General features: G+C 35.3%; 2 protein-coding genes across 2 annotated transcripts; both read left to right on the top strand.

The window, feature by feature from the left end:
- The first annotated feature begins 139 nt into the window (after positions 1-139).
- On the top strand, positions 140-2,422 carry LOC132162218 (uncharacterized). Its single transcript, XM_059572482.1, has 2 exons — positions 140-562; positions 2,414-2,422. Exons 1-2 carry the CDS (start codon positions 140-142, stop codon positions 2,420-2,422), a joined length of 432 nt encoding a protein of 143 aa, XP_059428465.1.
- An 8,727-nt stretch (positions 2,423-11,149) lies between these two features.
- Positions 11,150-11,766, top strand: LOC132162217 (uncharacterized). The gene is made up of 2 exons (XM_059572481.1): positions 11,150-11,485; positions 11,740-11,766. Exons 1-2 carry the CDS (start codon positions 11,150-11,152, stop codon positions 11,764-11,766), a joined length of 363 nt encoding a protein of 120 aa, XP_059428464.1.
- The last annotated feature ends 388 nt before the right edge of the window (positions 11,767-12,154 follow it).

The following is a 12,154-nucleotide window of genomic DNA, read 5'->3' as shown; positions in this document are numbered from 1 at the left end:
AAAATAAACCTAGTAGACTAATAATATCTAAAGAAGTAAATAACAAGTAAACAACCTTAACATAATATTCTTAACACGAACCTTTGTCACCAACAATCCATCTGAGGTGGGGGATTGGCTCAACCAAACCAAGACCAATATGGAGATGCATCCCATTGTAGGGCTTGGGGTCAAGTCGTGCCACCCCTTTGGAAGCCAACAACAGTTCAACATCGCTACTGTGCAGTTGTGCGTGAAGCGATGCTGCCTCATTTTCCAATTCAACAATACTGATGACCATCGATCTGTTTCCTCTCTGCTCTTAGGTTTTCTAAATAACAACCCTTTGAAGATCCTGGGATTGGGAATCGAGAAAACTCTGCAAAAGCTTGAATATTATTGTCAGCTTATCGTCGATCATGCCATAGATGTTGGCATTTTTGCTGCTGAAAAATATAAGAAACCGAAGTTGATTAATGCTTGTACAGTGGAATTGGTAAGTGATATTCTCGAAGAGAAGCTTCCTAGCGAAAGAAAAATGAAAAGAAGCAAATGGGAGAGGGCTAAGCTCACCGATGATCAGGTAAGTCACGCATGCTGTGAAGTTTTTCTTAATTGCCATATGATGGAGTTTATGATTAGTGATGATTAGGGGGTGATTAGTGGTTATTATGTGGGTATGATGGAGTCGGTCGCAATGGATTAGTAGTAGGGATTAGTGGTGAAGCTTTTCTTAATTGCCGTATGATGGGAGTTTATGATTAGTGATGATTAGAGGGTGATTAATGGTTATTATGTGGGTATGATGGAGTCAGTTGCAATGGATTAGTAAAACACAATAGAACTTCCATATCTAATACATCTTGTTATCTTCTCGGCCTTGTTTATAAAGACCCTTAAAAACTACTAACCAAAACCATTCGATTGGATTACAAAACCTATAAATCCTACCAACTATAATATGGTAGACCCACTACAACTATGGGCCTAAAGGCCCCCTAATCTAATATATTTCATATCCATTACACCATGAATGTGATCCTCTTTGGCAAATATATTGGATGCTAATGCTAATGCTAATGTGATTTTATGGGCCAAGCTTAAAAACACATTTCGTAGCTCGGCTCGAAAGCTCGACACGAGATCTCGACTCGAGAGCTCAGCTCGAACTTAAGCTCTGCTCAAATAGGTATCTTCCTAAATGAGTATTCCCTATAAAGATTGGAGGTTTTTGGGAGTAGTCATGAAGAAAGCTGCTTAAAAGCTCATGGACGATTGTGATTTGGAAATGACCCATGCCCTAGGTAGACCCACTACAACTATGGGCCTAAAGGCCCCCTAATCTAATATATTTCATATCCATTACACCATGAATGTGATCCTCTTTGGCAAATATATTGGATGCTAATGCTAATGCTAATGTGATTTTATGGGCCAAGCTTAAAAACACATTTCGTAGCTCGGCTCGAAAGCTCGACACGAGATCTCGACTCGAGAGCTTAGGTCGAACTTAAGCTCTGCTCAAATAGGTATCTTCCTAAATGAGTATTCCCTATAAAGATTGGAGGTTTTTGGGAGTAGTCATGAAGAAAGCTGCTTAAAAGCTCATGGATGATTGTGATTTGGAAGTGACCCATGCCCTAGATCTTAGTGTTATAGCATCCTTGTAAATGTGATGTGGCTTTTAAAATCACCAATAGATCAAAATTCAATAATAATCATATTAAATTCAATGGTAATTTCGAATTCAATGTGATGTGGCTTTTAGTGCGTTTCGAAGCCCTAGTGATAGTAAAATATTATATATTTTTTTTTAGGATTTATTCTTGTTATATTAGAATATTTTTTATATTCTCTTAAATTGAATTTATTTGTATTTATTTACATACATAAAATATATTATATATGGTTTTTTTTTCAATAAATTATTTTTGCATCATTGTCACTCTTTATCTGAATTTTGTACTCTACCGCAATTTAAAAAAAAAAAAAAAAAAAAAAAAATTGATGTATATGAGGCGTTTTGTCTCTAAATCCTTGCAATGAAAATATTAGCTTATAAAATAAATAAATAAACCAAACAAGTCAGGTTTTTATTTTTTATAAGTGAGTGTGAAAAGTGACATTACTTTCAAGAGAAATGTTATATACTATATTTTTATCTCAATCCCAACCTATTAAACTGATGCAATGTAGTGCGCTAATTCAAAAATTGCTAATCAATTTAGTGAGATAGAAAGTAGTATTTAATATTATTCTAATTTAAAACCAGCTCAATTATGATGGAATAGTCCACCATTTTTCTGTGAAAATGTTGAGGTAGTCACACTCACATGCTCTACCACATGCATTATATTTTCATCAAGATCTCAAAAGAAACAAAGGAAAATATTTTTATGGGATTTGAATAAGTTTATTTGTTTGTTGGTCACAGCCTGTATAGTGTGGCCTCACTATTTTACAGGGGTAAGGAGTGTGTAGTGTAACTAAATTAATCCTCTTTGGTTCTAGTCACAACGAGAAGAAGAAAAAAGAAGAAAATATAATAACAAACACTTTTAATTGGACAAGTCACACGTATTTTTTGTATACAAAAACAAAACATTATTTGATAAACAATGAATTCCTCGAGGAAAAATTGTATCCACATGATATATGATATGTACACAAAACTTAAGGGTCACCTATTGTGGTCAAAGTCAACGATATAAAGCACTCTTCAAGAAGCAATTAGCACCGCCCCATCAAAATCATGATCATCCCCTGGATACTCCGTTTGTACTTCGTTAGGAGGAATGAAGCAATCGATGGAGAGGTCAAGGACGTTGAATGAGAGATCATCGATGGCCCATTTCTCCTCCATCCGTCCCGCCTTCAAGTTGTCACCGAACCGTGAGATGATCACACATGATTGGCCAGCGTGAGCGACCATCATGCCCTCCACCGTCCGATAGTCCTCAATTCTTGTTGACATTGTGGTCTCCCAGTACATGGGGTGCGTCCCAGGGGATTGAGTCTTGGTTAAGTAAGAGTCCTCAAGAAGCACGAGGAGCCCACTTCTTTGGCTGAAGCAACCAAATATAACATGCTTTATCATCTTTGCAGTGTTGTTGCCACGTTCAGCCAGGTCCGTTTGATCAGCTGACAATTTCAGCACAAAACAATCAATGTCTGAAATTCGCTTTTCTCCTAAGTGGCGAAAATACGGCCGCTATGGCCAAAGGATCTAGTCCCTACAAATCTTTATATATATTAATATTAGCATCTAATCTAATCTAACGGATTCGAATCAAACATTACAGATGAAAATATTAATTAAATACCTAAGATTATTATTTTTTACCACAGTTTAATTTAATTCAATAATTGACCGATTTAAGATATTAATCGATTAATTTACTATACTAAACACATCTTTCATAATTTTGTAGTCATCCTTTCAAGCAAAGCAATAAACAAACACAAACCTATTACCGTCCCGGTCGGCAATAGGTTTATTGCATTTATTTTGTTAAAATATAATTGTTTTAACAAAATTACCGTCCCATCTCAGCCTTTTCAGAGATTCAGAAGAGAGAAGAAGGAAAGAAACAGAGGGAGAGATTTATGGAGGAAAATGAGTGCAAGGCTGCTAATTAAAGGAGAGTGCGTTGTGCTGAGTGCTCTCTGTACGTTGTGATGCACTTTGTGCACATGCGGCTTGGGCGCGTGCACCCCATTTGACTTCACTTCATCATTTCTTTTATTTTATTTTATTTAATATTTTTCTGTTTGCTATGAATTAATGAGTATATAAGCATCACAAAGAACGATTGATTGGAAAATTCCAACTTATGTGAAGTTAGTTATGATATTAATTACCAGTTGATTTTGTTGACTATTATATCTTCATTTAAACTCACAACAGATCTCATCTACAATTCCCTCTTTCTTATTCACTTACCTTTCTTTCTTTTCTTTTTTTTTTTTTGAAATAAGGGTCTTGAAAATTATAGTAAAATAATTTTTTTTTTTTTTTTAAAAAAAAAAAAACTAAGAAGAAAGGAAGAAAATGAAAGAGGATTGATATTGATATAAATGTTAATGTTATTCTTTACACTTATTTATCACACTCATGGCATGTTAATTCACATAGCGTATTTTAAGTGGCTTATACTTCTTTTTTTTCTTTTTTCTTTTTTAAGTAATTAACTTAAAAAAATTACTTAAAACACGTTACGTCGATTGATATTACTTTAAAGAAAAATGTTATATACTGTATACTTTCATCTTCCTCCTAAGTTATTCGACTAATGTGACAGTGTTCATTAATTCTTAAATGTCTTTAAAATGGTGAAAGTAAATTATTAAAATAGTGAAACTGCTAATAATGCTCGAACACGTTACTGATATAATATGGGTGTTATAAGTGAGAGTGAAAAGTAACATTACTTTCAAGAGAAATGCTACATACTATATTTTTATCTCAATCACAACCTATTAAACTGATGCAACATTGTTTATCGATCCTCAATTTTTTATTTTTTATTTTATTTTTAAAGTAAGAGCTAATTCAAAAATTGCTCGTCAATTTAGTGAGATGGAAAGTAGTATTTAATATTATTCTAATTTAAAACCAGCCCAATTATGATGAAGTAGTCCACCATTTTTCTGTGAAAATGTTGAGGTAGTCACACTCACATGCTCCCTAGCTACAACCCTATACTAGCTACCCCGGTTTCCCCCACTGAGATTAGATCAAGTACCACATGCATTATATTTTCATCAAGATCTCAAAAGAAACGAAGGAAAATATTTTTATGGGATTTGAATAAGTTTATTTGTTTGTTGGTCACAGCCTGTATGCTAGCCTCACTATTTTACAGGGGTGTGGAGTGTACCTAAATTAATCCTCTTTGGTTCTACTCACAACGAGAAGAAGAAAAAAGAAGAAAAGATAATAAAAGATGGGTGTTGTACGGTCACCTTCATTTGTCCTCAAGAATCTTGTAATACCAAAATTCAAGTAGTCCAACTTGTGATGAATGTAGGGCTGGCAATGTTTTATACTTGTAAATTTGTTATAAATCCAACACAAAAGTAATAGGTTAGGATTGATGGTTTCAACCCATTTAATTAAATAGATCAAAATATGATTAACCTATATAATCTAATATTTATACATTGTCATGACTCAAATCCGACACGTGACATAGATGTTGATAATTATTGACACGACCCGCAAACCCGACATGAACTCAATATAAAATTAATAAATTAGGGGTGAAGGATTTGACCCATTTATTTGGAGGGGTTGGATTAAAATTGACCTATATAATCATATACTTATACATTCACAAAACTCGAATCCAAACATAATACTCGAATACAAATTGTCACCCCCTTAGATTAGTGTTGAGAATTCCTGTGGATTTGAATTATGATATTATGTGCTATTTAAACACTTCAATCCCAAAGAAGAAAAACAAAATGTAAACACTGGCCTTACTAAAAAAATGATCCCTGACATTGGAATATATAATTTTTTATTATTATAATTATTGGGTTGATTTTATTTTAAATTTTTTTTATCATATTTGTCTGTAATCACATCTCTAAGATTATATTATCCTTAAAAATAAATAAATAATAATAACTTTACCAATCCCATTTTTCTTATAAATAAAACTATCCATAACACAAAAAAATCAATTCAATAAAATAAACATGTATCCCTGCAAGATACTTTTTAGTAGTGAACATAGGCTTTTAACACATAATCATTATAAAATTCTTGCTTTTGCCATCTCTTTATATATTATTTTATCACAAATTTGTACACCTAAAACAATAAAAAATAAATAAATAAAAAAATCAAGGTAACCATCTATCATATTTAACATTAATCTAAAAATTTTATCTTTTTTTCTTTCCTTCTAAATTGAGCAAAAAATATCATTGGCAAGAACATGGAACATATGGACCCCAAGCCCACAGGCACATAAATTATGATTCCTTCTGAATCCTGCAAATACGTGAATATATTTACATGGCCAAGGTGCGTGGGGCATAGCTTCTCTACAACTAGTCTACGACTGAAATTGGATGGTCAGGATTTACAATTGAAAAATTTTCAATTTCTCCTTCAATTTTGGCTTTTTTCTGGTAATTTGGTGGTACGAAAAAACTGGAAACTCATTGTTTATGTTTAGTGCTTCTCTGGTTTCCGTTAGGAAATGAATGTTCAATTTGTTTTTTTGGTGCTTTTTTTTAAATTTTTAAATTTTTAAAATTTTTAATTTTGTCAGATGAGACAACAAATGTGATAGTTATATCTTTGATGGAGGTGAGTCTACAACACAGTCAATATTCTGACCAGACCTCCACGTGTGCACCATTGATTGGGCACGAATACTGCACCTATTCAATATGGTCCGACATAAGGAGACTGTGTTCATCAAAGTCATGGCTTGTAAGGCACGGAGGAATTAAAATTTGACAAATTGTTTTTCATATTTTGTGTAATCTCCAGTCCTTGAATTTTATAGATGTAATGGTTAATTTTTTAAAAAACAAAGACGGGTTGGATGTACTATTATGAGTTCAAATAGAAGAAAATGACCACATATATAATATATGTGTTATTACTTCAAAAATTATTACAAATATTTAAAAATATTGTTACCGGTAAATAAACAATTCAACAAAAGCTAATTATCGTATAAAACATAAAAACATAACTTGTAATTTAAGTAATAATGTTATATTCCAACAAGTCAACGTGCATGTTCTTTGAAGGATTAAAATGACATGATTTTTTTTCTAAATTGTCTTGTGTTAAATTATGTCTAAATGATTGACAATGTTGTTTTTGTCAATATTGATCTCTAAAAGAAATTCTTCCTAAACAAAGATTTATGGATAAAAAATGTTAAATCTACCTTAACAGGAGCTGATTAGAATTAAATTAGCTCTCAATAAAATTATTGCTTTCCATAATCTCTAATAACTACAATTATATATTTCATACTATAAAAATATACTAAAAATGTATACATATTCATCAACAGTTAATTTAAAAGAACAAATTAAAAATTTTAGATAGATAATTTTCTTACTTAATAGTAAATTGATATAAAAATTTAATTATATACCTAAAATATTCAAAAAGGCTGAAACCTTATTCCGATAAAATCAAAATCTTGTATTTTAATATTCTATATAAAAATGTATTACATGAATTTAATACTACTCGGATCACTATTTTAATATATTATTTAAAAATGTATTACATGAATTTAATGCTACTCGAATCACAAAATTACAAAGTCCCGTTTGAACTTTGAAACAGCCTTTATAATTAAGGAGGAGGACATTGTATGTATTTAAAATTCTATTACTTACCTCCAAAGAAAAAAAAAATTCTATTACTTAATCTCAAAACGACATATGTGCCCTATTTTTTTTTTTTTTTTTTTTTAAAAAAAAGCATCAAATCACTTGATGGTTATTTAAGTGATTTGACATATTGCAGTGGGAATAAAAACCTGTAGGCAATGTGTAGGCTGGTAATGGTAAAGGAAAAGTTTACCTGAAGAAAACGTGCACCACTGCGTTCCATCATCCATGGCTCGTCCATTTCCAGTCTTTGTTTTCGTTTTGGACGGGCTAGTCGGGCATTTGATTCCAATTGGTTCCGACCCACCTTCGATCCATTTGAAAGCCGTAAGGCTCAAGAAAGATTCTACATACGTGGCGCTCAAAGGGCAAATTAAGGTACCTTCAATTTTTAACGAAATTTGTACACCCCTCACGCCCACGCTCATCTCCTCATTTTGTCATTGCATCTCTCAACTCATCTCTGCTCACAACCTCATTGCATCTCTCAACAATTGTGACAATTGAAGTACTAATCCCATTTTCAAATTTCTCCTCAAATACTATCCGAAACCTGGTCACCAACAATCCATCGGAGGTTGGGGATTAGCTCACCCAAACCAAGACCACGATGGAGATGCACCCTATAGTTGGACTTGACGTCAAGTGGTGCCACCCCTTTGGAAGCCAACAACAATTCGACATCGCTCCTGTGCAGCTCTACGTGGGGCGACGTTGCCTCATTTTCCAATTCAACGATACTGATGGCTATGGCTCTATTTCCTCTCTGCTCTCAGGTTTTCTCAATAATAAGGATTTAAAGATCGTGGGATTGGGAATGGAGAAAACTATGTAAAAGCTTGAATATGATTGTTAGCTTACCGTCGCTCATGCCATAGATCTTGGCATTTTTGCTGCTGAAAAAATGTAAAAAAACCCAAGTTGAGTAATGCTGGTATAGTGGAATTGGTAAGTGAGCTTATCGAAGAGTAGCATCCTAGCGGAAGAAAAGTGAGAAGAAGCAAATGAGAGAGGGTTGAGCTCAGCCATGATCAGGTAAGTCATGCATGCCTTGAAGCTATCATTCTAAAATTCTTTTACTTACACCCCCAAAGAACAAAAAAAATTTATTACTTAATCTCAAAATGGAAGATGTTTCCTTCTCCTTTTAAAAAGCACCAAATCACTTTATGGTTATTTAAGTGATTTGACATATTGTTGTAGGAATATAAACCTATAGGCAACGTGTAGGATGGTAATGGTAAAGGAAGAAAACGTGCACACTTTGTAACATCATCAATGGCTCATCCACTTCTAGTGTTTCTTTTCATTTTGGGCAGCCTAGCCGGGCAATTGATTATGGTTGGTTTCGACCCTGCTTCGATCCATTTGAAAGCCGTAAGGCTCAAGAAAGATTTTACATATGTGGCACTCAAAGGGCAAATTAAGGTGTCTTCAATTTTTAACGGAATTTGAACACCACTCACACCCACGCTCATCCCCTCACTTTGTCATTGCATCTCTCAACTCACCTCTCCTCACTGCCTCATTGCATCTCTCAACAATGGTGACAATTGAAGTACCAATCCCATTTTCAAATTCATCCTCAAATACCATCCGAACCCTTGTCACCAACAATCCATCTGAGTTGGGGATTGACTCACCCAAACCAAGCCCACGATGGAGATGCACCCTATAGTTGGACTCAGCGTCAAGTGGTGCCACCCCTTTGGAAGCCAACAACAATTCAACGTCACTCATGTGCAGCTGTGCGTGGAGCGACGTTGCCTCATTTTCCAATTCAACGGTACTGAATATTGTGGCTTTGTTTCCTCTCTGCTCTCAAGTTTTCTAATTAATAAGGATTTGAAGATCGTGGAATTGGGAATGGAGAAAACTCTGCAAAAGATTGAATATGATTGTCAGCTTACCGTCACTTATACCCTGGATCTTGGCATTTTTACTGCTGAAAAATATAAAAAACCCAAGTTTAGTAAGGCTAGTATAGTGGAATTGGTAAATGAGCTTCTTGCCGAGAAGCTTCCTAGCCAAAGAAAAGTGAAAAGTGAGTTGAAGCAGATGGGAAAGGGCTGAGCTCAGCCATGATCAGATAAGTTACACATGCCTTGAAGCTATTACTTTAAAATTCTATTACTTACCCCCCAAAGAAAAAAAAAAAATTCTATTACTTAATCTCAAAATGACAGATGTATCATTCTCTTTTTAAAAAGCACCAAATCACTTTATGGTTATTTAAGTGATTTGAAATATTGTTGTGGGAATATAAACCTGTAGGCAACATCTAGGCTGGTAATGGTAAAGGAAAAGGTTTTCCTGAAGAAAACGTGCACCATTGCGTTCCATGATCCATGGCTAGTCTACCTCTACTCTTTGTTTTCATTTTGGGAGGCCTAGCTTGGCATTTGATTCCGGTTGGTTCCGACCCTGCTTCGATCAATTTGAAAGCCATAAGGCTCAAGAAAGATTCTACATACGTTGCGCTCAAAGGGCAAATTAAGGTACCTTCAATTTTTAACGGAATTTGTGCACCCCTCACGCCCACGCTCATCCCCTCACTCTGTCATTGTATCTCTCAACTCACCTCTGCTCATTGCCTCCTTGCATCTCTCAACAATGGTGACAATTGAAGTACTAGTCTCATTTTCAAATTCCTCATCATATACCATCTGAACCCTTGTCACCAACAATCCATCTGAGTTGGGGATTGGCTCACCCAAACCAAGACCACGATGGAAATGCACCCAATAGTTAGACTCGGCGTCAAGTGGTGCCACCCCTTTGGAAGCCAACAACAATTCGACATCACTCATGTGTAACTGTGTGTGGGGCAACATTACCTCAGTTTCCAATTCAACGGTATTGATGGCTATGGCTGTATTTCCTTTCTCTACTCAGGTTTTCTCAATAATAAGAATTTGAAGATCATGGGATTGAAAATGGAGAAAACTCTGCAAAAGCTTGAATATGATTGTTAGCTTACCGTCACTCATGCCTTAAATCTTGGCATTTTTGCTGCTAAAAAATATAAAAAATCCAAGTTGAGTAATGCTGGTATAGTGGAATTGGTAAGTGAGCTTCTCGAAGAGTAGCTCCCTTGCCGAAGAAAAGTGAGAAGAAGCAAATGGGAGAGGGCTGAGCTCAGCCATGATCAGGTAACTCATGCATGCCTTGAAGCTATCACTTTAAAATTCTTTTACTTACACCCCAAAGAAAAAAAAAAAAAATTATTACTGAATCTTAAAGTGGCAAATGTGTCCTTCTTTTTTTAAAAGGCACCAAATCACTGGATGGTTATTTAAGTGATTTGACATAGTGCTGTGGGAATATAAACCCGTAGGCAACGTGTAGGTTGGTAATGGTAAAGGAAAAAGTTTGCCTGAAGAAAACGTGCACCATTGCATAACATCACCCATGGCTCGTCCACTTCCAGTGTTTGTTTTTCGTTTTGGGCAGGCTAGATGGGCATTTGATTCTGGTTGGTTTCAACCCTACTTCGATCCATTTGAAAGCCGTAAGGCTCAAGAAAGATTCTACATACGTGGCGCTCAAAGGGCAAATTAAGGTACCTTCAATTTTTAACGAAATTTGTACACCCGTCATGCCCACGCTCATCTCCTCATTCTGTCATTGCATCTCTCAACTCACCTCTGCTCACAACCTTATTGCATCTCTCAACAATGGAGACAATTAAAGTACCAATCCCATTTTCAAATTTCTTCTCAGATACCATCCAAACCCTTGTCACCAACAATCCATTTGAGTTGGGGATTGGCTCACCTAAACCAGGACCACGATGGAGATGCACCCTATAGTTGGACTCGGCATCATGTGGTGCCATCCCTTTGGAGGCCAACAACAATTCGACATCGCTCATGTGCAGTTGTGCGTGGAGCAACGTTGCCTCATTTTCCAATTCAACGGTACTGATGGCTATGGCTCTGTTTCCTCTCTGCTTTCAGGTTTTCTCAATAATAAAGATTTAAAGATCGTGGGATTGGGAATGGAGAAAACTCTGCAAAAGATTGAATATGATTGTCAGCTTACTGTCGCTTATGCCTTGGATCTTGGCATTTTTGCTGTTGAAAAATATAAAAAACCCAAGTTTAGTAAGACTAGTATAATGGAATTGGTAAGTGAGCTTCTTTTCGAAAAGCTTCCTAGCCAAAGAAAAGTGAGTTGAAGTAGATCGAAGAGGGCTGAGCTCAGCCATGATCAGGTAAGTCACACATGCCTTGAAGCTATTACTTTAAAATTCTATTACTTACCTCCCAAAGAAAAAAAAAACTTATATTACTTAATCTCAAAATGACAGATGTATTATTCTCTTTTTAAAAAGCCTCAAATCACTTTATGGTTATTTAAGTGATTTGAATTTTGCTGTAGGAATATAAACATGTAGGCAAGGTGTAGGCTGGTAATGGTAAAGGAAACGGTTTTCCTGAAGAAAATGTGCACCATTGCGTTCCATCATCCATGGCTTGTCTACTTACACTCTTTGTTTTTGTTTTGGGAGGGCTAGCCTGGCATTTGATTCCGGTTGGTTTCGACCCTACATCGATCCATTTGAAAGTCGTAAGGCTCAAGAAAGATTCTACATACGTTCAGCTCAAAGGGCAAATTAAGGTACCTTCAATTTTTAACGAAATTTGTGCACCCTTCACACCCACACTCATCCCCTCACTCTGTCATTACATCTCTCAACTCACCTCTGCTCATTGCCTCATTGCATCTCTCAACTATGGTGTCAAATGAAGTACCTGTCCCATTTTCAAATTCCTCCTCAGATACCATCCAAACC

This window comes from Corylus avellana, chromosome ca9 (assembly GCF_901000735.1).
Source record: "Corylus avellana chromosome ca9, CavTom2PMs-1.0".
Taxonomy (NCBI): domain Eukaryota; kingdom Viridiplantae; phylum Streptophyta; class Magnoliopsida; order Fagales; family Betulaceae; genus Corylus; species Corylus avellana.
This window is presented reverse-complemented; position numbering and strand designations above follow the sequence as displayed.